Below are 27,797 nucleotides of genomic sequence, written 5' to 3' on the forward strand. Positions count from 1 at the left end.
GCTTATTGTGTCAGCGCATTTCATATCGGCGCATCCCTTAAGATAAGCCCTGCTAAGAAAACTTTTTTTTTTTTTTTTTTTTTACTTGTCATTGCACTTGATACAGAGCTTGCACATACAAGCCATTTCTCTGGTGTAGACACGGCCAAAAAATAAAAGGTTAGCTTAACACTCAGAAACCACCTTACCTCAAAATCAGTTGATCAATGAACTTGTGGACCATAACAGATAATAGCTTATAGAGTCTAGACTTTATGTTATGCTCTCTGTTACAAATCCCCAGGATTTATCTACGTGCAGTTAATTAATCCGTGTGTGACGACAGCGCTGTCTCCGAGTTTTGTTTAATCATGCTTGATGAGACCGTCTCCAAGGAAGAGCATCTCTGCTGCAGCTCAGAATAAGCGAGCTGGAGTCGATATTGGGTTTCTTTGATCCTCTCATTAAATCAGGCTAACTTTAGTTTATATATTTCCATAATGAAGAATAGGCCTTGTGGACCTTGAATGGCAGTTTGTTTTGTGTCCTTTTTTCTTATTTGTTCTAATGTTTATATTGACCTTGACATACATTCCTTGTTCTGAGTAATTACTTCTCTGCATCGTTTCAGATTGAGACTTTTTATAGGGTTGCTCCATTGCTTTGAAGACCTTTGTTTTACATGACAAAATATTAATTGCACATCACTGTTGTGCTATAATGCAATGACGTGTTCAATATATATTCATGGCACGTTATTTCCACCCCCCCCCCCAAATTATCACATATCACTTTATTTAACTATTGAGAAATATGAAAGAACAATTCACGCATTTACAGTAGCACTGACAGCAGGCTCTGTTTAAATTATAATGAATATTAAATTCACAGGCTTCTCTGTGCTGAGAGAGTTTGACAAGGTTAGAGAAGACAAGGGAACTAAAACTTAATTCTAATTAAAGAATGCTGTTTGTGTTCTATGATTTTCAGCCATATTGTCCACAATGCCCTTTATGAATTACACAATTCAGAGGCATGATCATGAAATGAGAGTACAGCCAGTACTTGGCTCTGATAGATAGATAGATAAATAGATAGATAGATAGATAGATAGATAGATAGATAGATAGATAGATAGATAGATAGATAGATAGATTGAATATCACTGATTAAAACACCACATTATGTATGGGAATTGGGAAACATTTTCTTTCATAATTCTCAGATCACTATTAATGTCTGTTTTAGTGTACAAAACATTTATACATGAAAAAAAACCTCTACTATAAATAAAATAAAAAAACTTGAAAATCTTTATAACTATACCTTTGCATTTACACGGTTAAAGGGATAGTTCACCCAAAAATGAACATTCTATAATTTACTCACCCTCAAGTTGTTATAAACCTGTATGATTTTCTTTCTTCTGCTGTTTTAATATTTGATAATACTTCTATCGCATGTTTCTGCTTTTCCTTCGCCTGTGTTTTGATCTGGAGATTCTGTACTCTTTGAGAAGATGCGCAATAGCGCCCCTTCTCTATAACAACGAAAACATGAATTGCCAGAAAATCCAGTCAATGGCTAGCCTGGGTTTCCCCATGCTGCCTCTTGCACAGCGCGATTTTATTCACGCTGCTAGGCAGCCTGGATTCCATGGATCAGATTTTCGCCTCAGCGAGGGGACCAATCACAGAACGGGGAGGGAGCAGCAAGACGATGACGACGTCTATGCGACACACTGAACTATGCGACACACTGTTTATATCAACATGTGCACTGCAGATTTACCTTCTACTCTCATGTTTGTCTTGCACAAACGGCAATAGTCGCTGAACGCCATCGTGTACACATAAATCTATGACCCATCGTCTTCTTCCTCGTCGAATTTCTGTCGCTCTACATACGTCATCTGGTATAATTGATATGATTGACTATGAGCTACGTACAGGCGCATTTGATAGACATACGTAGCGCCCAATAAACGGCTCTGGGCATTCGTAAACCACGCCTCAAATACGAGAAAATTAACATGTGGTTCCCAGACCACGTCTCAATGAGACAAGGTCTGACGTTAGCCTGGCTAGTCAATGGCGGGAAAACAGTTATACAATTAACTTTCAGTAATATTTGAGTTAATTTGAGTTTCATTTTACAGTGATATGGAAAATTCACAACATGAGCACTCCTTTTTTCTCAGTTAGAGAGAGAGAGACAAGTCTCATCCCACGTGATTGAGAACTTTTAGTGTCACATTACCCCCAGTCTCCTCTACATCTTGCTGGGAGTACAGTTTCTGCTACTGTATTGAAAAAGTCAGCAAATATGCTTCGTTGATGTGGATGGTGTCCACCAAATGTTGAATCACTGGATATTTTTATCCTGGCTACTATTACTCATACAACTCTTCTTCCTTATATCTCTTTGCACAGATCCGTATATATTTCATTGTGACATCACAAAACTACACACTGTTTTCATTTTTCATCAGTTACCTGAATACAAAAGTGTTTGATTTACCATACTTTGCACAAAAGCACAGTCAGTGGTTTGCAATGAAATATAATCCCTTCTGACATAGAGCTCTGATACCTGTGAGCACTGATAGAAATCAAGAGAGTCACACACACCTGCATCACCATTTATTAAAGTCAAAGACACGGTCACCATGGAAACCACTGTATTTAGATTTAAGAGATGGATTTGGGCAATCTATCAAAGGGCGTATCTGCACATCTGAGCATCGCTGCAAATTTGTTTTATGAGTGTCCATGGTTTTTTCCCCCAAAGGTAATAGTGTTTTTTTGATCAACAATATTCAGAAGGTATAACTGGGACATGTGCATAAACATTTGGGACATCTTGCTTTACACTGTAGTGAACTTCATTGTGTTTGCAAGGCTTTATAAGGTAGCCAGACCGCCTTGGCGTCTGATTTGTCTGAGGATTGTAATTAAGACTTAGCAAATGTCCTTTGGGTACATCTGTTTGTGCAGAGACTCATTAGAGGCACAGTTGATGCTATGCTTATTTGGTGCAGTGCACACTGATGAATCAAAACGGTACGGAGTGTGTGTTGTGTAGTAAGCTATGCTATCATTCACCTGATTCCATTGGGCTGAACGTTAAATTGACAAACACATGTCCAGGCATGCTAGTGGTGCAAAAAAAAACTTGCATCATCAGCACCTGGATCAAGGCGGTTGCTGCATTGCCCATATTTTCAGCTGTTTTCTGATTTTTATGCTGCATTATTTCAAACCCATGTCAAATCGTAAGCTAGAAATATTGTTGATCATAGTTGAATGGAGTAACATGACAAATATCTAAATAAATATTATAGGTAATAGATAGAAGGAAACAACAACATAATTACACACGTGTGTGTGTGTGTGTGTGTGTGTGTGTGTGTGTGTGTGTGTGTGTGTGTGTGTGTGGGTGTATCAGGGGCGTGCGGTCCATATGCTGCGGATGCTCTTCATACCCAAGCCATTAATATTTACATGCTAATTAATATTAACACTTTCAATTACTATAAAATCCATTGTTTTAGGTTTACCATAAAACATTTTGGTAATACGTATGTAACTGTATGTTATTTATTTATTTGCCGAACTGCGGTAATTTTTTAGTTACGGAGGGTTTTACGTAAGTGGATCCACAGCAGCTTTGGCGCCTAATATATGCTCTGTTGTTCTGTATCGTCACCATTGTCCTGCGTTCTCATTGGTTTGCTGGAAAATGGGGGATTTCATGCGCAGGGAAAGCTGTCCGTGTGAATCGCTCACCCAAGAGGTAAAATGTGCTGTTGCTGCTAAATCTTGATCAACGAAAATCACATTGTATATGAGACAAAACTAACTAGATATAAATCAAATGAAAAAAGAGTGTAGTAGCTCACACCCTGTCTAGAGCGAACGGGAGCGTCTCTCTTTTAAACCCCTTTCAAAGGATCTGCACCGGGGACATTTTTTGACGCGCCACCCAAGCATCCTCGGTTAAAAAAGTCACCGCTCACCACTGGTGTGTATGTATATGTACATGGGTATATTTATCACATATCTTGTAACAATGACTATTGGACATATTATATCTAATTTAGCATAATAATAATAGGCTATGTTAAATTAGATGTTGTTATATCTATTAATCAATGTTAAAAATTTCAGAGGTTTCAGGCCTTTGTTTCTATTTTACATTAATTCTACAGTATGTTGCTTATCATTTACAGTGTTGTAAAGAAAGTGAACACATGAGAACATGTCTTTAAGAATTAAAGTGCAAGAATTGTAGTGTTTCTGCATTCTTGCATTGAAATCTTGCATTCCGAATTCACAATTCTGTTTTATCGTTGTAAACTTCCAGCTTTACCTAAACCTTTCGTCAAAACCAAGCAGCAACAAGAAAAGAAGCTTACAGATCTTCCACTAAGGTTTGCCTTTATAGTTCTGAAAACACAACTAATCCGTTGAGTAGTAACGCCGGTGGTTGTTGTCCCTATAGATTGTGGCTTATCTGTCTCCAGTTGACCTTTACATGGAGGTGTAGGCAAGCTCTGCACACAAAGATAATCGAATTGTTGTCTTGTTAAAGAATTCCCTAGTCCCAAAGGCCGACCAACCTTGTCAAAGGTGTTTAACATAGATAAGCTGCTGAACAGATTCAAAATCAAACCGAATACAGAGGGGAAAAATAAAAATCAACAATAGTGAGGAAGTTGTATCTTCTTAATGAATTAAAAGCCTGCCGAGGCACGTTTATTTGTTTTCAGGAAGGTTATTTATATAATTGTAAACATGAGCTCAGATAAAATGGTTTTCTCGCTGTGCACAGTTGTTGGTTCAAGATTTGGAGAGACGGGAAGTCATGGAAAGAAACACTGAGCCTATGGGAATATGGCTTCTTTCCTAATCGGTTTATAAGGCTTATCCCAGTATGTTTCAAATGACCAACACCCCATGGGATAACACACTCACTAAGCAGCCAGCGGAAGGATGTTGGTGCCATAATCTTTAGCAAACAAATATTTTTGCACTTGGAAAACTTGTAAATGCGTGACTTTAATTTTGTTTTACCATTCCAGGGCATACAGTATGTTTGTTTTAAGAGCTAACACCAAAGGAACATGGGAAATGTAGTCTGGGGAAGAGAGTGGATGCTTCTCATCTGTATGGGTAGCTGTCTTTTAACCTGTCAGCCTCCTGACTCTGAGATGGTCGTAATGCGCTGTTTGTTTACCCTGCATCTGTGCTGTCAGCCCCAGAGTGTCAGAGCTCAATATGGGTTCTTTAATGCAGGAGATCCATCATCAACTTTACCTCAGGCTGTAGAGCTGCACTGAACACAATGTTCAGTATGTTGGAACATGTATTTTTAGTTTGATATCATACGTATCTGTTATGCATTCTGTTTATGGCCATCCAATTTTCCGCATAAATATGCTTAAATATTTATATAATAACGTTGGTAAAGTACTTTTTTTTAAGCAAGAGCACATTCAATTAATCAAAAGAGACCGTAAAGACTTTTAAAAGTTTTATAAACGAATGCTATTGTTTTAAACCCTTGAATCATAAAGCATATATATTAAGCAGATGAACTGTTTCCAACATTGATAATAATAAGAAATGTTTCTATAGCATCAAATCAGCCGCGTCTGAAAGCCTTTCCACATGAAAGCATATCCACATATGCTGAAATCATGATTTCATAAGGATCATGTGACACAGAAGACTGGAGGAATGACTGCTGAAAATTCAGCTTTGCCATCACAGGAGTAAATGTCATATTTAAATAGTAAGGTTTTTTTCAGTTGTAATACTAATTCACAACATTAACGTTTTTACTGCATTTTTGATCAAATAAATGCAGCCTTAGTGAGCATGAGACTTCTTTAAAAAAAAAAAACGTTTGAAGAGTAGCGTAAAAATATTCAAATACTCTATTTTAGTAATTATTGCAAATCCCTTTTGCTTATTCTTTTGTTAGAGGTGAATATTGATGAATATTTCCCAGTATTAAAGCTCTCTCTCTTTCTGCTAGCTCATTAGCCTCCACTAACAGCCAACACTGGCTCTATGACTCTCATCTCTATTTAACACCATAGCACTCTGCCACTGTTTAAACCATTCTCTGCTAATACCCCTGTCCATTGACTGTGGCCAAGCCATCTCTCCTGGCCATTATTACATCTCTCCCAGTCCTAGTCCCCAATAATAATCCTGCTATCAGCCAGTGCTAGACCTCGCTAGCAGCACAGCTGGCTACACTGGCAGTAGTCATCTAACTCCATCTGCGGATCTTATCTAGTTTCACAGCTTATGGAAAGGGTGCTGTGTTTCAACCTCCAACTCAAACTGCACTAATGGTTATGTTAAGTGTTCACTTCGCCAGCTTTGGCTGGCAGCACGTTTTGTTGTGAAGCCTGAGGAGTTTTGTGCCATTTTGTGCTGAAACAGCCTTGAGGATATTTAGAAGTTTATTGGCTCTAGACATCATAGTCATTTATAGTGGATACAATGCAGACTGTAGCTGTTTCTGCAGACTCTATAATTGCAGGTTTAATTGCCACAGTCTGAAACCCAAATCCGTAAATAACACGAGATGGCATGTGTCTTGTGCTTAAAGGGGTCATGCTTATTTTACACTTTTAACTTTCTTGAATGTTAAAGGGATACTCCACTTTTTTTGGAAATAGGCTCATTTTACAACTCCCCCAGAGTTAAACAGTTGAGTTTTACCGTTTTCGAATCTATTCAGCCGAACTCCGGGTCTGACGGTACCACTTTTAGCATAGCTTAGCATAGATAATTGATTCTGATGAGTCCAGTAGCATTTCTTTCAAAATGACCAACGAGTTTCAATATTTTTCCTATTTAAAACTTGACTCTTCTGTAGTTAAACCGTGTACTAAGATCGATGGAAAATTAAAAGTTGCGATTTTCCAAGCTTATATGGCTAGGAACTACTCTCATTCCGGCGTAATGCGGCCGTACCATGGGTGCAGCAGGCGTAATGATATGACGAAGCACCTGAAAATAGTCCCCAGCTCGGTAACTTCCAACATGACCGGGACTAAGTTTGTGTAGTTTTTAGGCGGCAAATTAGGTTTCCAAATAAATACGGTTCGGGATCAGCACCAAAGTAAATGTAATCTAAATCGTCTCTCACAAATGTCTCCATGCTACAAGGCACGCTCCCTGTGCAAGCAGGTTGTCACGTTGGTTTGTTGACGGCAAGTGCTTCGTCATATCATTACGCCTGCTGCATCATGGTACGGCTGCGCAGTTCCTTGATTCTTACGCCGGAATGAGAGTAGTTCCTAGCCATATAGGCTTGGAAAATCGCAACTTTTAATTTGCCGTCGATCTTAGTACACGGTTTAACTACAGAAGAGTCAAGTTTTAAATAGGAAAAATATTGAAACTCGTTGGTCATTTTGAAAGAAATGCTACTGGACTCATCAGAATCAATGATCTATGCTAAGCTATGCTAAAAGTGGTACCGTCAGACCCGGAGTTCGGCTGAATAGATTTGAAAACGGTAAAACTCAACTGTTTAACTCTGGGGGAGTTGTAAAATGAGCCTATTTCCAAAAAAAGTGGAGTATCCCTTTAATGTTGCGGTTTGAGCTTGAAAAAGGTCTGCAAAGTTCCAAAGCACAAAGTCCACTCCAAAGAGAGTTGTTCTCCATATCAGTAAGCCCTGTTTCTGAACTCCCTGAAATTGTAGTCTTCGTTTTTCTTACCATACACATCACAATTTCCCTCATTTAAATAATTCCCACCATATGAAAAAAAAACAAAAATAATTTGAGCTTGTTAAGGTGTTTTGGGTTGATCAACTTGTTCTTCTTGACTGTAATTTTTTGGACTCGAACTGATATGGCAAAACTGATACTATAATTAGCGTAGTTACAGTAGTGTTTACAGCGCTGAAACTTGCAGATTACAATAAGGGCCGTTACATTTCTGTTACACACACTGTAAGTGGTAGTAGACCAATCACAACAGACTGGGGCCGATCTACCAGAGCAGACTGTGCTTTTTAGAAGGCGGGTTTTTAAAGAAAACAAAACATTAAATGACACAAACATATTCTAGTAGACTGCATAAACCAAAATGTATTTACCTGTAAATGAGCAAAATTGGACCCCCTTATAATCTCTCTTCATCTCAGTAGATTATTCAGTCAATTGGCAGCAGATTGAAACTGTGCCTGTGTCCCTCAATATCTCCTGTTCCAATTTTTTTGATGTGATGTGGTTCATCAAAAATAGATTAGTACATTATTGTTTTGTTTTTTTATGACAGAATAGAATATGTACCTTTGCTGAATGAAAGTGCAGATTAAAATAGTACTAAGAAAACTATAGATTTGCATCTGTTGAGAGTGGGACAGCAGAGGAGAAATGTTCTAGAACAGCACTCTTAGTGCACCACAAAATAAAATTCAGCATTAAGTTCACAATGCATTAGAGGGTAGGAGACAGATTTGAAACTCTTAAGACTCTTTCTGAGGAAGTTTGAATTAACAACCAAAGCTGGTCTTAGTGCAGGGATTCTCAACCTTATTTGGTCCGTGACCCATTTTTAAGTTCCAAAATTCTTTAAAAAAAACCCACGTCAGAAAACTTGACGATCTCACAGGCTTAATTCCTGGCAAAAAAAAAAAAAGAGGGTCTATGAAACGCGGAGAGAGCCATCCACTGGCATTCCCATTCATGTCTATGGCAACTTCTATTCTATTCTATTCTATTCTATTCTATTCTAGTTAAACCAAAATAAAATACCAAATTCCATCTATGCTTTTGCAGGGTAATTCAATATTAGTGATTATATTTGTTCCTTGAAAGAAAGATAAAAGAAAGAAAGGAAATGTGCATGGGTTACGTTAATCTTCAATGACGAAATATGCTTTTTGCCTGCATTATTGTGTAGTTACAGCACACATAACGCGTCAACAGAAATGTCTCCGATAGGATGTCTGTCAGTATGTGATGAGGGTAAAATGTGTCTGGCGGCGATCATGCCAATATGAAGCTGATCAAGAGCTCAGTGGTCTTGAATGGCTTCTGAAAAGATTTTGACAGAGAAATCAATGGAATGCACATCAGCGAGCGCTGAGCGCAGGTGAAGGTCCCTGTCAAAGGGACTCAAGTGTGAAAAGTCATTTGTTCAGCCAGCCACACACACACACACACACACACACACACACACACACTCTCTAAACTCACTGCGGGCTCCAAAAATAAGTGATTCTGCATGACAGCACAGTGAATAGCCATCCGTGCCTTTTAAGTTATCAATAAACACTGCAATGCAATGCATGCTTTCCCAGGATTTTTGCAGTGATTTCAGACGTACACACTGGCTCTAGAAGTGTGGGTTAGTGATCTATTCTCCATCACAACAGCACACCATGTGTACTTTCTTAGAAGTCACATTTGCTCATAATAAGCCAATGCGGTTTGACACTTATGCCTCCGGTTGTCAGGTTTATCATCCTCAGCCTGTCAGTGCTGCATAATGCCCATCATTCTGTGGCCTGCCTCTGCCGAGGACTGCGAGGGACAGCTTGCATCGCTTCAAACCTCATCCAGCACTGAACTGTGCCCCCTAATAAAGCCTAAATTGCCCACCATGGAGCAGGAGAGTGACTCCAGACATTCATTAGCTTAATGAAAACAGGCCACTCCACTGCAGCCGCCCAGTGAGCATCTTCACACTGTAGCTGAGGCAACCATCTGCTCCGAGGCACCCAGCCAGCTGCAGAGTATTCCTGTCATACACACCCCACTGGAGGGGATGCAAACAGCACACCTCCACTCCGAGAGAGTCGGTCAGCACGCTTTGGCGCAGTGCTGCGGTGTTGCTAAATATACTGCCCTACCCACACCTCACCCTTTCACCTGAAACTGTTTGCATTTGCTTTGTGGCTCCAGCCAAATTCAGTGACAGTTCTTCTGCGTTCCACCAGCTAGAGTTCCCTACAGCTGCTTCTGCAGCCTGGCTGGGAAGAGCATGTGTTGAGGAGTTTCCAGCCATGTGCTAGGCAGGGTATGTCAACATGTGTTATACCCAACTGTTTCATTCTGGCCGCCACAAATCGGCTAACCTTTGCAAATATTTGAAGGGCAAATTCACTTCCCTTAGTAATGTCTGACTTGCTGGTCTGGAAGCTAATAGCAACTATAGTAAACAGCCATTTGTCCAAAATGATGCAACTGTTACTGTACATGTGTTCCACACAGAATGCTTCATGTATGTTATAGTTATGGATTGTCACAATTGTTGACTAGTCATACACAGCCCAACCTATATTTATTTGCATATTTTGCACTATAAAATTCAGTAAAATCCCCACTACAACAGCCATGCACAAATAAATTTGGTCTATTTTTATCCTGTTTCTTAGTGTGTTTTGTAAAATGGTTTGTCAAGTTAAAATATAGTGAAAAATAGTGAGTTTATCTCTCTCTGTCTGTCTCTCTCTCTCTCTCTCTCTCTCTCTCTCTCTCTCTCTCTCTCTCTCTCTCTCTCTCTCTCTCTCTCTCTCTCTCTCTCTCTCTCTCTCTCTCTCTCTCTCTCTCTCTCTATATATATATATATATATATATATATATATATATATATATATATATATATATATATATGATATACAGTACATTAATTTAAACCATGAAAACAACAGTCTTAGCATGTTAATGAATATGTCTTAGCATGTTGGTCTGATGTCATCATACTGCTGCAGAGCGATGGACTTGCTACTGCCAAAAGATACACTGACACACTGCTGTGAGTGTGTAAGTAATGCTGTTGCTGCATGAATATGCATACATAAATCCCACAGCAGATCTAGACAGGTGGAGCTGGGGGTGGTGGAGGGTTTCAGGGGAACTCTGATAGCTCGCTGCAGAGCTACCCTACAGCAACCTGAACCAGACTATTTAAATGTTGAGCAAACAATCTCATTGGCTGCAGGATCAGCAAAGACCAATCAGTTTGTGCCATGTGGTAATGATGTGATTGCTTGATGATGTAGAGTTTTATGACTGAACTAGATACATGTGTGTGTGTGTGTGTATATATATACTATAGTGATCAGAATCTGATGACCAGAAACAACAATCTGTTTAGATGCATTTTCAACATCCAAAAGATCACTATCTTATTCTGTTTTATTGTCCTAGTAAAGACATTGAGAAATGCCTTTTTAAAAGGTCTCTCAAAAACATATTAAATCTAAAGTGAATTTAAAGGGGCTGCTGGCTAAGGGGATTGTGGCAATACATCAGAAAAAGTGATGAACACTGAACATGAGCAGACAGTGATGAAGTGACACTGTTATAAAGGGAATTTGATGCACCATTTTATACAAGGGCACTTTTTCTTACAATGGCAGCATTTATTGACTACTTAAGATTTGTTGTTATCATAGGCATTAGACAATCCTCAGCAGCCCGAATCTGATTGCAACGTGGAAGACCCTGTAATCCCTCCAAGATACAGTTGTATGATGCACAGATGTGAGTAAAATAACAGAGAGAGGGTGAAAAAAAAATGGTGATGACCAAGTGTTCTCAATGACCGCTGATCTGCTGTGCAACCGAAATGTTAGTTGCTGCCTCAAGGCAGTTGCTGGATAGCTCATCATGTGGGTAGTATAACTTGAATCCCCATTGGAAATGAACTCATTACGTTATGCCTCATTCAAGCATGGACTCCTGGATCGTTTTGAAGATCCCTTTTGGCATTTGGTACATGTTATAATATCTCTGAAAGCAGTGGAGCCCAACCACTGACCCCAAACATCGATTAGACACATGAGTGGCTACAGTGCCCTACAGAAACAGGTGTAGACTTTCACATCTTTTTTTAATCGTTTCTGACAAACTTTTTTAAAAAAATGTGAAAACGGCGGAAAAATACGCTTGATCGACGACTGCCACAGATTTAATTTTAAACCAAAAAAGAATTTTTCATTCTCTCACTGTAACTGGTTTTGTGCATGATGAGAAAAACCAAACGTGTTTTTTTTTTTTTATTGACTGTGAGGTAACTGAGGCAACCGTCTAAGAAGCAGGCAGTGTGAGAGACCAACCTATTGCCTTTTCTCTCCTTATTACAGTTTAATTTTGTTGGGAAACTGCTGGGGCCCAGGGGCAATTCCATGAAAAGATTACAAGAGGAAACGGGAGCAAAGATGTCCATCCTCGGCAAGGGTTCAATGAGGGATAAAGGCAAGGTAAGATGACTGGCAACAACTCTCTTTTTTCGCCATGTGTACTGTATAAATTTAATGTTTCATTAATGGTTTGGGAATTATTATTATTGACATTGATTTGTTTGTAAACATAAATGCCATAACTAAACCAGCATATTTTTAGATAGTAAGGGCCAGCGCAAACCTTCTTTGGGCTTTAAAAACTACGTCAGGATTTACTAAAGAAGCCCAGTGAAATATTAGCGCTGAAAAGGCGTGGACAGTTGTTTTTGCGGCTGACCTTATTGCATATGCATTTGTAAGAGTTTCCATTTAGCCGCAAATTTATGGGAGGAGCGTATTTATATGGTTTTAAATGGTTTGCTGGTCAATTTACTGGTGTTTGCGCCATTATTTACTGACCAAAACAGCATGTCTTAAACCAAACGCTACTTTGTGCTGCTCTTGATAGATTGCGTTGGTCATTATGGAAACGATACGGCTGTGTCTGTGTTCTTTAATTTGTGCGTCGTCAGTAGATCATGCGCAGAACTTTCCATTCCCATCGGCACTTTTATGGGATTGCGCTCTCACCCTAATTTGCCCTGTTTAGTAAATCTGGCCCTATAACCACTTATGGCGAAAGAAAATGACCTGCATTTGATTAGAGCTGCGTTAAACCAATTGTTGTTGTTTTTTTCTATGAGAAACTATAGCTTCTATGGAAGCCTATTTCCACCACATAAGAAAAAAAATAAGAGTTATTAAAACATATTAAAAAATACTGGTTATCTTTAATTAGGACTTAATCTCAGTAATTTCAAGTTAAAAACTGTTGAAATATTGTATACTAAGTCTAATATTTTTGGTCATAATTGTGATTTTTTTGATTACTTTTTGTCTCGTAATTATGTCTTAGTATAATTATTACCTAGTATGTCATGATTTTTATATTTTATGTAATAATTATGAATTATTAAAGCATTTTTTTTCCTCATGTGGAGGAAATGGCCTTCTAGAAGCTTACACATGCCATGCACCCTGCATTTATTCCTGAGCAGAGTGCTTTATCCCTTAAATCCTGTAAACCTTTCATTTCTGTGAGTCTAACAAGCATCAGAGCTGACAGAGCAAAGTGTGAGAGGACGCTGAGACTGAAGATCATTACCTGCACATATGCCCCTAGATAGAGGAGGAACTGCTGTTTTAGCATTTACTGACGTTGTACACATTCTTGAAAAGAGAAGTATACATCACAAATAAATAGCGCACTGACCAGTGTAAAGTACAGCACATGCTAGGACTAGCACAAAAACTGAATGATATTTGCATAAAAAAGCAGTTTACTAATTTTATTGTCAATGTTTTTCGACCATGAGTGAGTGGGTAAATGATTAAACATTGACTCACAAATTGTGTAATTTGGCTGAAAATAAATCCTGTTCTCTCTCATTCAGCTCAAAAGCTGTCATGAAATGGTTTGATTAGCGCAGTTTTCTTTCTTGTGTTGACATATTCCCTATTGAAACAGAAAGTTGGGGACACATAGAAGGGCTTTAGTTCGGACATTGCAGTAAGGTGTCTGATAGGCTGATGAAGATATAATGAGGAGGATATATGCCTGTTAGTGGAACATGTACATTCTTTTCATAATTTTCCTGTGCATTTTACTACATTTAAAAACATTTATCTAGTGAATTAGCAAATACACATGGATTCAAATCCACAAAACTCTTATTTTGATTTCATAGGGTCTTTGAATGTTGATATGACAACTCCTCAGACTTGACAATAATCATGTTAACACCCTAACAGACTTATGTTTTGTGTTTTGGAAAAAAATGATCAGTGTTTGGAGGATCAACTACCGGTATATCCCTGTTATAAAGGAGCTGTTGAGGCTATTCACTATGGATCTTTCTCAGTGGAACTATTTTATACGTGCTTTGGATTGAGCGGTGGTGAGTGCAATGTTCAGCCAAACAGCTGCCCTATAGAGACATGCTGGTCATTTACCTAGCCAGAGAATCGTTCCAAATTTAATATTTCTCGGTTTGCTGCTCCTATCATCTCATAATAGGCCATCCTGAATTCCCCAGTTCAATAAATTGTTCATTTTAATTTCATTTTTATTGAATGTAACTCCATTGAATTAAAAACGTTCATATCAAGCAAATATTAGTTTTCTTTCATAGTGTATGAAATAGAATAATTCAATAAGCAAAGCAGGGATGTGTGCTACAGCAATTTTTTTTTATACTGCTGTTAAGGGGTGTAGTTAGGCACAACTGAAGCATGGAGACTTAGCATATTATTATAGCATTCGGTTGATGTGTGCATGCTAAATGTTGTTCAACCACGAACACAACTTTTTTTTTTAACGTCGCAAAGATAAGAATTAAACTGAAGAATTGTTTTCTGAAGATTTCTACAGTCACCTGTACATTTCTGTTTGTGCGATCAGCAATGCATTTACAGTTACCTGAGATTAATTATTTACACAAAATCTGCTTTGTCCTCATTTGGTCTCTGAAAAGTGTTCAGAACTTTAGAGGAATGAAATGTAGTATACAGTGCAAAACCCTGCGTCTTGTTCACATACCACCTGCAATTTATTTTAACCAGCTGCTAAAAGTATACTTTAGCGCTGTGATTCTTTTCAGCTCAAAAACTCCTTAAATTAAGCTCTATAAAATGCGCCAATTGTTTGATTTTTAAAAATCAGACTTATTTTTATCTCCTCTTTTGCATGCACACATACATGCATACATGTATGTCTGTGTATTTGTGGCCTTGCGTCCATTTCTACATTTGCATCGTTGCAAACTGCAATCACGTTGTGCACGCAGCCCCAAGTTTACCATTATCTGATTTACATAATTCCTTAAGTGAATTGTGTGCTCGAGCAATACAGATAGCATGCAAATAAAATATTATTTTATGGCCGTAATCCTTTCATAATGAATTACCCCTCAGACTTTAAACATACATTATGCATATTGTTTAAAATCTGTCGTCATTGCAATAACTTCATAGAAACAAACAAGACCAATGTCTTATGATCGTATTGACAAATGTCTAGTATTGTTAAATGCTAAAAAGGTGTCCAAAAAACAAACAAATGAGACCGGAATATGCATAGTTTTTTTCCAAATAGCTGTGTGGGGTTTCTACAAGCAGAGTGTTAAAAAAAAAGCTTTATAAACACACTTTTCATTAGAATTTCACACTCTTAACAATGCAGATGAACCGTGGTCTGAAATCTATTTAAATTTATGGCAGAACTCAAACAAGAGCCTGTTGGATTGTTTTAAATCCCAAAGGCAATCATTAATGCAAACATATTCCATTATAAAGAGTCACCTTGAGCAAGTACAGGTTTGTTATACATATGAAATTAAGAGTCTGCCTTGCATCTTTATGGCCATAGATTTGTCTGTGCAGTATCTGAGAGTCCTACTGAGGTCTTCGTATAAAAGACTCGCCTCATCCAGGGTTTAACAAAGCAAAAAATATTGCATTTGGAATGATTCCCTGGCCAGGTAAATGAACAGCATGTGTCTGAGTGCAGCAAATTGCCAGGAATTTGGACCACCATGCAAAAAGACATTTGTGTATTGCAAATCTTAATCTGACGATAGACACAAATGTTATAGCAGAGACATTTAACTCATATCCTTAATTTTATGTAAGAAAAAGTAGATGGCTTTTAGGAGTAGATTTTATTTTGCTCTATAAGATTTTGTTTGAATGTTTCAAAACTGAGCTCTTTAACTCCGTAGGGGTACTGGATAACTGTCAAGCTTATAAGTGTCAGATTCACTATTTGTACTTTACTGGGAATAAATATGAGGAACCCTTCATTTTGTCATATTTGAAAAGGATTCTGCTGTGCTTAGACATGCTTACTTGAGTGCCTTTTGAAATGCATCCTGGGAGACAGGCCTACCTTTTGAAACAACAGAACATTTTCTTCGTGGATTGACATGAAAGGAAAGTTAAAGCTTTCAGACTTGAAACCGAACAAATGTCATCTGACGAACAGTTTTCCAGAGGACTGGAAATGAGGCGGCAGGCTTTTCACCGACTCCTGCCTCCACTTCTGTCTGTCTGTCCATTTTTAAGTCAATCTGGAGACACCCACAGTGCCAACGCCTACACACATATATTTGTGTCTACTCACAAAATTACCGTCTGAACCATCTCATCTGCACAATTCGTCAGCTGGCGTATACCGGAGCCCAACAAAATATGATTACGCCTCTCAGAAATGTTGTGAAAGCTTAAGTGTCTCCTGACCTTTTGTCCATGCAAAGCATGATGGAAAAAGTGCTTGGGTCACTTTGACATGATCCAGAGATGGCATCGGTAAGTGTTTATTAAAGCTGAAGGGGCTACAAGGGCCCGTATCAGTGATCAGGCTTCTATGTCATCAAAGCTCTTCTGTCTTTAAGAAGAAGCCACAGCCGAACGGTAATCAACATAAAACAGAAACGCTGTCTGCCATAATTACAAGCTTTCTGAAGTTTCAAGTTTTGTGAAGAGCCACAGAACACCTTCAGCAATCAGAGAGAATTGAAAAACCGAATACCTCTGTGAAATATCACCCTTTTTGTGCTTTTCCAATGGCAGGATTTAATCAGAAAGGTGACAGTGTCAATTTATTTCTGACAAAAAGCCCTCAGCCAGATTTAAGCATAATGACTTGAATCTACGTACCCATTATCTGTGTTACAGAGTAAAGGTGTCGATTGTTCACAGAAAAAAGACTTTGTGACATTTTGTTGAAACACATTCCAAGAACATCATCATCTTAAAAATAGCTTCTTTCGTAAAATTCACATAAAAATTTCCATTCTGTCACTTTTGTGTTGTTCCAAACCTATATGTTTTCAATCAATGTGGTCCAGTGTTGCTTCAATAAGTCAGTCAGTCAGTCAGTCAGTTTACAGGTTTGAAAAGACATAAAGGTATAAGTAAATGATGACCGAATTTTCATTTTTGGGTGAACTATCCCTTTAATGCCTTTCCAGTTCACTCTCAGTTCAAAATATGCATAATACGGTTTGGAGGAAGAAAAGCTCTCTTTATCTAATTCATTAATGATATGATTAATTCTTCACACAGAATTCCTGACTTGATGATTTTCCATCTCTAGGAGGAAGAGCTGAGAAAAAGTGGAGAGGCGAAATACGGCCATTTGAGCAACGATCTTCATGTTTTAATTGAAGTTTTCGCACCACCTGGAGAAGCCTATTCCCGCATGAGCCATGCCCTGGAGGAGATTAAGAAATTCCTTGTTCCAGTAAGTTTATATACTTGAATTCCTTGAAAGAGATGGTGAGCTGGAAGCCAGGATGAGATGAGTACACTAACCAGTGCTGAACTCAAGTGCTCTCCTGCATGCATAAATTTGCCTATATTTAGTGCAAGGGGAAAAAGAGATTATAGAGTTATGCATATGATTATATATAAAAGAATTGGATGTTGAATATGTTGGAATTGGCTGAAAATGCTGCTAGTTTCTGATAATATTTTTTCAAAATTAACTTCATTCTAGTTTATGAATTGTCTTTTTTTCTCCTTTTCTTATATGTATATATTACCACTGTTTTAAAGTTTTGGGTAAGTATGGGTCAACATTTTCTTTTTTTTACTGTAAATATAATAATTCTTCAAGGACGCATTTATATTTTTCAAAGAGGACAGTCAAGACATTTACTGAAGATTTTTCCAAAAGATTTCTATTTCAAATAAATGTATGAGTCTAGAACATGACAATGAGGTATATTTTACATGAACAAAAATGTCCTGAGTTCTATCTGTTCATATTTTTTCATTGGACCAGAGCTAACATGATCTGTTGTATTTTTATTACCTACTGTCATCAAAGATTAAAATATACTGTAACAAATGCATTGCTCATCAGTCATAAATGCTGGTTAATACATTAACGTAATTTGATGAACAGATTTAAATGCAAACGTGCGTGCATCACACACGAAAACTATGCTCACTGGATCGACATCAAGTCACCTTTATTTATTAGTGCTTTTAACAATACAGATTGTGTCAAAGCAGTTAACAGTTTCAAATTGGAGGATAGAGTGTCAGTAATGTATAATAATAAGATTAAACATTCAATTTTCAGTTAAAGGCATTTCATTATTGAATTCAGAGATGTCATTGTCTAGCCCAGTTTGATGATAATCGCTAATGAAGGCAAATTGACTTTTAATAAAGTTAAATAGGCACAAGTTAATTTACATTTGACCACAGTTAAAATATTTACTTGTCTAAGATTCCTCAGTCAGATTGTATTAACTTTAAGAATTACGGTGAAATAACGAGACAACTCACACTTATATCAACAACAATACTAGGCCGTCTTGGTTAATGTTTCAGAAAAGAACTCCAAGGCTCGGTGATAGGGGAATTCAGAAAGAGGTGTCCCATTGATGCTGAGTAGCATACATGCTGCTAAATAGTCCCCCTGAGCCTGTTCCTCAAGTCTGTTTCACCTATAAAAGAATTTTAAAAAATGAGTGATGTGATGGATATTGATAGCCAAACTATCTTTTGGGTGCCCGCTCGCAGTGTGAAGCGCGTCTCCACGCTATTCTCCGACATGCCCGCTTCCTGTGTGTTTTTTTACGCGTGTCCGCGCTATTCTCCGACATGCCCGCTTGCGTTGTGTTTTTTACGCGTGTCCGCGCTATTCTCCGACATGCCAGTTCGCGGTGTGTTTTTTTTACGCGTGTCCGCGCTATTCTCTGACATGCCCGCTCACGGTGTGTTTTTTACGCGTGTCCGCGCTACTCTCCGACATGCCCGCTCGCGGTGTGTAGCGCGTTTCCGCGCTATTCTCCGACATGCCCGCTCGCAGTGTGTTTTTTACGCGTGTCCGCGCTATTCTCCGACATGCCCGCTCGCGGTGTGTTTTTTACGCGTGTCCGCGCTATTCTCCAACATGCTCGGTCGCGGTGTGTAGCGCTATTCTCCGACATGCCCACTCGCGGTGTTTTTTTTACACGTGTCCGCGCTATTCTCCGAAATGCCCGCTCACGTTGTTCTTTATCAACCAAAGCCGGTCGCGGGGGCACCGCACTCGCCATCTTTCCATTCACTTCACTTTTGCTTTTTAACCAGAGCGAATGAGTGCGATCACGTCTGGTGTTTGTCAACGCGCCTTTGGAGAGAAGTGAAAGTGACAGGTCAGCTAGTATGGGTGTATCGATACTTCGGGAAATTAGTATTAGTAGCCTACCGTTCACATATTTCAGTATCGATATTTATCGAAATATCAATATTTTTGACAACACTATTAATAATTAGTCATATTCATTTGCCACATTAATCACCTTTGCTTTGAGAGTTCCAGGACTGATCTTGTCTATGCACTATAAGCAAGGGTATTCAATTACTTGAAACTTTTCAATAAAGTTACAAGGGGCCTGGTCTCTATCTTTGGTCTGGACAATTCTTTTTTGGAATAGTTATACATTTCCAATCGGGGCAGCCGTAGTAGCCTACTTTGTTAAAGAAAAAAATCTTAAACACTCAAAATAGTCATCAAAGATGATAATCTCGGGCCCCGAGAGCCAAAGTAGTTATGTCTAAGATCTTAAGAACGATATGGACTGTTTTTATATTTAGTCATTTCAAAGTTTTTTGTCTTCCTTTGCCATCTTTAAATCATTTTCCAAATTATAGCATTGTTATTATGAAATGCTCTTAAAACATGGTTTTGTTTAAAGGTCGGAGTGATCTTTATGAATATAATAAAACATTTTTAATATATACAATTATGATAAAAATAATTGTATTTGCTGCATTCTTGTTTTCTGCAGTGTTTTAGTAAAAATATCTAGTTTGCCACTCACTGTGATTCTGCTGCTGTTGTTAAAATACCCGCGTAATCTGCAGCTCTTATTGTGCCGCTTTACATCTTTAGCGAGAGAGAGAAGCAACACGCATATAACGGAAGGGCTTGAGTGAAGCACGTTTGGCTCTAGATAAAAATATCAGCGGGTGTAGCGCTGAAGGATCATGACCGTAAACGACCCTGAGCACTTGTGTGTCAACCGCTCCGTTGTTTTGACACGCTGCTCACTTTAAACTGTATAAATGGTAAAATGGCGCAATTATGTCCCACGGTCCGGATGGAACCAAGCTGGGGTCCGTTTCGCCATTTGAATACCACTCCTATAAAGTCTAGACTATAAATATTAATGAAGCAAGCAGTATGCAGTGTTGGCCTTAGGAAGGAGAGATTCCCTATATTCGCCTCTTGGGCCACATCTTTGTATCATCCACAGCACTGATCTGGTTACATCCTCCATATGTATTTCTGTCAGTGGTGAACCAAGTTTTATCTTTATGCCCACTGCCGAATACCAATTAGTTACGTTTTCAATCGCAATAGCTCTGTTCCAAAACATAGTGAGCTAACTCTGTAGGCACGCTTCTGACATAATTATGATGCCTCCTTTTTTTCAGCCAAATTCTAAGGAACTGTGTGTATCCATTTCAGTTAGTATGCTGCAATAAAAGAAGCTGCGTATGTAGGCAGCTCATTAGGGTTTGAAGCTAATGTCTTGATGTCTTTCCTTCTTTGAATGTGTTTATACATTTATCTTTGTCAGAAAGCTTGATTCCTGTCAGGATTAAAGGACTGTGCTGGGATCTCAAGATAGTGCACTTTGAAGTGTTAATAGTATCCAGGCAGTCATGTGAATTAAAATATTTCTTGATATTTCACAGCATTTGTTTTATAGAGACATGACATTACGAATTCACTATGGCCCATTTGTAATTAACAATTTGCCCCTTAATTCCACTGAAAACAAACATTAATGCTATGGCACACATGACATTCTAGTGAATTGTGTGCTTCTGACTTTGTTGCAGTAGTTTCAGGAAGCCCTTTTCTGTTACAGCATCACAATGCCCTTGTACACAAAGCATATATATCAAGAAAATGTTTTACTGAGTGTAGTGTGGAAGAATTTAACAGACCTGCACCAAGCTCAGACCTGAACACATTATTGACTGTGAGCCAGAACACCTCACTCAACATTATTACCTGTCATTGGTGATGCTCTTGTGTCTGGATTGGGGAAAATCCCAGCATCCATGTTTTAACATCTGCTGGAAAACCTTCCCAGAAAAGTGCTTTTAGCAAGGTGAGACTCAACTCCCCAATAATGTTATGTTATGCCCGTGGTTATGAAATTAAATTCTCAACACTACAGATTTTTAAAGGGGTCCTATTATGCTTTCCCACTTTTTCAACTTTAGTTAGTGTGTAATGTTGCTGTTTGAGCATGAAAAAGATCTGCAAGGTTACAAAGCTCAAAGTTCACTCCAATGGGAGATAATATTATATTAACAGAATCCCCTTTTCAAGAACTACAAAGTGATTTTTTCTGGATTTTATGAAGTCCCAATTGTACTAATTTAAATAATCCCCACCCACGGAATACACAAAAAAGGGGACGAGGCCTGGTTGAGCTGCATTAGAGATGACATTGTTAAAAGAGACACTGTTTTTTCCAAAACTCTTAGATTGTTGAAATACATAAATAGATTGTTGAAAACTTAGATTGGTTAAAATGTATTTCCCGAACATTATAACCCAAACGTTTATTTTAGGGAGAACAACTGGTTTTCTGTTGCTTTCGTAAGCTCTCGCTTTTGTAAGACGGTGGCCACTCCCTAGGACAATTAACCATGGTTTTGTGATCGATTACTGTTTGCATTACCTTAGTTTTCCGACAAATATCACGATTAAATGGTGGATAATCTTGCAGTTATGGAAGGGCGAGACATTTCTCGAACACGCGCTTAATTAGTTTGTAAATCTATATTATTCTCATACAATAAAGCCGCGCACAGATTACCCGTAGCTCTGGATTAAGTTCCATTAAATGGATTTTATAATTCCAGTTAAGCAGTGGTTAACATAGTATAAATATGTCTTTAAAAACCAAACAAACAAAATGCCTTTGCAGCCTGAACTACTGATAGGCCCAAACCTTTGTTGATAAGGCCTACAGAAAGCCCATTATGTGAATTCGATTACTGGTACGCAACCTCACACATTGCCTCAGAAAGAAAATGAATCATGCAAAACACAGCATCTTTAGTAGGTGTGAGTGGGTTCTCCTTATTGACTGTAGTCTCATTAAAAAGGAAACTGGGTAACTGATTTTGTAGGAGCAAGTCTTCTTCATTTACCATTAATACATGAGAGGATGTAGACACTTACAGAGACTGAGAAGCAAAAACAAGTTTATTCTATTTTTTTATATATATATATATATATATAGCTTGACCGGCTGACTGTACACAATTTGACCTGGTGTTTCTAAGACTCACTGTTTATATCCTGAATCAATGCATTACCGCTGTTATTAAATCTGATTCAGAACATAATTAGCTTCGCCATGAGACACTCTACATAAGGAATCCATCAGAATGCTCATTACATCTGATCAGTATAAAATACATTTCTGTCCTTGTCCGTGTGTTGCCCTAATTTCTCAAGGCAAGGAATGCAGTCAGACTGTTGGTGCTACGACATGGACTGCCCTGGCAACAGCTAATGCTGATCCAAGCACAAAATCCACCTCACTTACACACACCTCCCACCTTTCAACCTGGTACAGAAATGATCAAAATTCCTAACACTGGGTCTTGGATTTCTTTGGTGATTGTCTCTGTAGTTACTAAGAGGGTCTTCAGAGGACTGTGGACGGATCACCCCCTTAAAAAATCATTCTCATTTGTCCTGTTTTATCAGTTAGCACTGTGGCTGCTTGGTCAACAGCAGTAGAGTTTTAGTAAACGCTATACCGTTTAAAAGTGTGGGGTCAGTAAGATTTGTTTTTGTTCAGCAAGGATGCATTAAATTCATCAAAAGTGACAGCAACGAGACAAGATGCTATTCTTTTATTCATAAAAGAATCCTGGAAAAAAAATGTATCATGGTTTTTACATAAATATTAAGCAGCACAGCTGTTTTCATTATTGTTAATAATAAAATATTGTAAATGTTTTTTTGAGCATCAGATCAGCATATTAGAATGATTCCTGCAGAATCATGTGAACCTGAAGACTGGAGTAATCGCTGCTGAAAATTCAGCTTTTTCACCACAGGAATAAATTACATTTGAAAATATATTAAAATAGACAACAGCTATTTTAAATTGTAATAATATTCACACAATAAAGCTGTGTTGACTGTATTTATAATCAAATAAAGACAGCCATTGTGAGCATAAGATATTTCTGAATATTTTGAGAAAAATATTTCTGACCACACAATTATGAACGTTACATATATATATATATTTATAATATATTTATAATAATATTTATAATGATATATATATATATCTTTTTTTTCCCCAGTCAGATATTTGTTAACTAAAAATCCTAACAAAGCAGTCAAAAGTTTGCTCTTCTGACCATTGCAATATAATAGAGTATTTCGTATATTTTATATATTAAACTCTATTTATGCTCCATTTCAAAATTTTGTCTACTATACTCTTAATATGGACACAGATACAGAAGCAACTCTAATGCAGTTTTATCGATTGTTGAGCATATCTCTATGGAAAGGGCTTTCTCCTTCAGCTGCCATGTCTGATGTTTGCCTGTACACAGCTGTTGTGCCAAACAGGAAGGGAAATAAGTGGCTGGTGGAAATGAGGCTCCGTTTATCTGCCTGTGGCAGCGACATGATAATAAAATAAGCGCTATCCACTCTGTAATCGTCCTTGTGATTCAGGGCCCTGTCATGTTCAATCAAATGAGAGGGGGACTTTATAAATGCAGAAAGTGGAATTATTCTTTCACAACAATGCACTGATAGCTGATGTCAAACAAAGTTAATAAGCCAGTGCTCTATTTTTCTCCTGCCTCTATCATTCCTCTTACTCTAAATGAAAGATATGTGTGCATCACGGTACCTCATTTTACACCATATTTTCAGTGTGTGTTGGAGTGCGTGTCATATGGTGCCATTTGGTTAATATGTATGCTAAAATGTTTATTGTCCTCCACATCTGAAAAAGATGCTAAAACAGGTTTCTTTTCTTTTTTTACCCATATTTTTAGTTTGAAGTCAAACTTCCTGGCAGTATATTAACATTCCCGGCCAACGTTCTGGTTGTCTGGCAATGCATTTAAAGCTCAGTTGCTTTGACTCCGGTGTCTGCAAGATGTGCATCCAACTGGATCATTTCTTTTTGCAGTGGTTGAAGAGAAGCATGTCAGATGAGATTCACATACAACACCTTTGCCTTGGTATATAAATGTGTTTTTTTATGGCAGGTTTGTTTTTTCCTCCCACAGGATTACAATGATGAGATCAGGCAGGAGCAGCTTCGTGAGCTCTCCTATTTAAATGGTTCAGATGACCCAAGCCGAGGAAGAACCACGCGAGGACGTGGCTTGCGTCTGACCTCCACAGCCTCCACCCGGTACAGTCGCTTCACCTCACCACCTCTCTGAAGAATCATAGAAACATTAAGGGAATAGCTCACCCAAATATGACATCAATTATTCACTTTCATGTCGTTCCAAAAAGTGTATGACTTCATTTCTTCCAAGGAACACGAAACAAGACATTTTGGAGATTCTTAAAAATATAAAAATCTCATTTCATTTAAAATAATATGATAAAATATCATTAAAAAAAATCTCAATCAGTGTATCTGATGAAACCAAAGCCATTCAAATGTTCTCTAACCGCTTTAACTCTGACTGGTAACAACTCTAACAGACGCCCAAGTTTGACTCGCTAACATCTGCGCTCTGTTGGATCATGAAAGTTCCCTGAGGCTCAGTGTTATTAATCAGGTTAGCAGGTGAAGCTTTAATTCCCATCAAAAGCATAACTTGTATGTATACCATCATACATTATTTACACCGTCTTTAATGTTTATTTCATAAATTCCACACTGCACTTGTTCTGACTTGCTGGAGCCTCTGAAGATCCCTTTAGGATTCTCCCACAACAACGACAGCTTGCTTTACCTCAGGTAGTAATAATAGATTCAAAATATGATATTTCTGTTTACCGTTCCTGGCGGATAAAGCTATAAAGTGCCTCTTCCACTTGATGTGCTCCTTGTGGTGCCCTGAGAAGTCATTACCACACATCAGCATGGCAAAAACAACACTGATGAGGCCATTAGTCTCTGTAGGGTCTTTGGATTTGGATAGACTGAATGTGGATCTGGACAGACCGAAACATCTGCCATTCACCAGAGTTGCCAACTCCATCTGCCATGTTGCATCTGTAATCAGGTCGGATATTACTCTAGAAACAAACAACTTTACCCCTTGATTCATCCTAAAAACAGTAGCAGATCAAAATAAAGCTGTCTGTCATCGTAGTGAATGAAACGGTGTGTTCTACAGGTCGGTTTTTGATGCCATGCTTCACTGCCACTGTTATATTGTGTAACCAGAGCAGTGCTGTAAAAGAAAAGAGCTGAGGCAGTGAATATTGCAATAGCTTTGAAAACTCATGGTTCACAGGGCTTTAATAGGCTGTCTGTGAAGAAAACACTAGCTAACAGCAACCCACTATTATAGCACTGCAGCAAATGACTTCACACAAAATGCAAATTTTTCATCTGTAAACACCGGAGTTGTGCTGCACTAATTTTGCATAGTGCTGTCACTGCATGTTGTTCTGCAGAACGGTTATATTACGGTAATGTCAAACAATCATGGGTAATTTTGGTGATAGACTAGAGTCAAATTAACACTTTTACTGAAGTGCCTACAATATAATGGCTACACTGTAAATTGCATATTCAGAAGAATCAAAATGGTTACGCATTGAGCTAATTGTACATAGAAAAACTGTTTTGAATATGAAATTGAGCCATTATTGGAATATTGGTTCATGAATAATTTTTGTTGTATTTTTGCTCAATATTAAATACACAGTACACACACACACATATATATATACATATTTGTATTTTCATAAAAATAAAATAAGCAGTTAAAAACAGAAAAATGCTTTTTTGTGCTTAAAATCATATCGTTCCATTTACTTTATGTTTTTAGAGGTCGAGGAGGGACAGCTCCACCCACTCCTCCTGGACGAGGAGCAGCAGCACCCAGAGGAACTGTGAGCACGCGCACCTCCGCCACCACACCAACACTAGCCAGAGGAGTCTCTGCACCCCGGACCAGAGGGACTACAGGGACCCCTGGATACAGAGCCTCTGTACTGCAGGCCACACACAAATCATATGATGACTACGTAAGTGAAGATTCAGTGTTTTTAATGGGTTTTTTTTTTGGAGTGTTTACGTGTTTTAGTTAAATTGAGTGCATTTTCTACATTAAGAAATTGGTGAACATTTGCTGATGTTCTACTGTATATGACCAGAGTTGAGTTGATGTTTATTACTGAAAGTGTTGCTTATACACCCACACAAACACATATAAACACGCTCACAAAATAAAAGGCTTGGCAGAAGAAAGGTTTATGAATCCTTAAATCAAATCCACTGAGGTAAATGGGCAAAAACTCACAGGAATGGCCTTTCTATTTACCAAAGGTTGATGAATCAGTGGAGACAGAACCCAATTTTGACAGATTGAATGCCTAAAGATGTTAGTCCACATGTTCACATACTGTAAAGAATAGCCATGTGGTGCAAAAAGAACAGCATCTGCTCACTCCATTGACTAGTATTTGAGGGTGGCAATGAGTTTGACTATCACTTTTAGTATTATAATTATGATTATTATTAAAAAATAGTGAATCCTTTTCGCCATTTGTAGGACAATGCCTCCACATCGCAGACTTTTTGCACCCAGATGTGCACAAGGTTATTTTTGAGAATTCTCAGCCAAGTGAACGTCAAACTCCAACCTAATGAAAAAAGCAATATCTCATGGATTCGATTCCCTCTGAGCTTTTGCCTAATGCAAAAGTCCTATATGTGCAGCACTGTGGCAGATTGGTCTGTCTGCATGGGGAAATGTTAGAGTACAGACTCATTACCAACGTGAATTGAGTTCTGCTGGAGAGCCTCTGTATTACTGGAGACATGGAAAACGTGGAAATATTTCTGAGTAATTGGGTCTTGGGTAGGCAGGTGGAGGAAAGTGGACCAGGAAATGAGTAGTTCACTAGGAACACCATTCAAAATCTAACCTTGCCCATCCTCAACCTCAGGGATTTTTCCCTAGAAAATTTGAGAATTCCAATAGTTATTAGTGGAAATATATGTTTCATAGTATGCATATCTTCATGTCTTCTATCATTTTTTATCCATAATACACACAGAGAGATTTCAATCTGGAAATTGCATCTTGTTTTTCACATTTCATTGATAAGAATAATTTTATAGGATTCAATATCTTTATGAATCATGTTAAATGTGCGCGATTAACATAACAGCAGAAAAGTTATATTACATTACAGTAATATCAAACAATCATGGGAAGGTTTGGTGCTGATATACTAACTATATAATGTAAACACTGTCGATTGCATAATCATTTACATTTACATTTATTCATTTAGCTGACGCTTTTATCCAAAGCGACTTACAATTGCTATATATTTCAGA

At 38.1% G+C, this 27,797-nt stretch overlaps 1 protein-coding gene across 5 annotated transcripts in view; it reads left to right on the plus strand.

The window, feature by feature from the left end:
- Positions 1-27,797, plus strand: part of khdrbs2 (KH domain containing, RNA binding, signal transduction associated 2) — a 63,257-nt gene that overhangs the window by 16,381 nt on the left and 19,079 nt on the right. For all 5 annotated transcript variants that reach the window (XM_079635011.1, XM_079635012.1, XM_079635009.1 and 2 more), the window contains exons 3-6: positions 12,109-12,225; positions 17,342-17,488; positions 24,547-24,674; positions 26,278-26,476. In XM_079635011.1, the coding sequence (XP_079491137.1) occupies positions 12,109-12,225; positions 17,342-17,488; positions 24,547-24,674; positions 26,278-26,476 (591 nt within the window). The remainder of the gene's footprint in view (positions 1-12,108; positions 12,226-17,341; positions 17,489-24,546; positions 24,675-26,277; positions 26,477-27,797) is intronic.

This window comes from Phoxinus phoxinus, assembly GCF_949152265.1.
Source record: "Phoxinus phoxinus genome assembly, chromosome: 14".
NCBI classification, from domain to species: domain Eukaryota; kingdom Metazoa; phylum Chordata; class Actinopteri; order Cypriniformes; family Leuciscidae; genus Phoxinus; species Phoxinus phoxinus.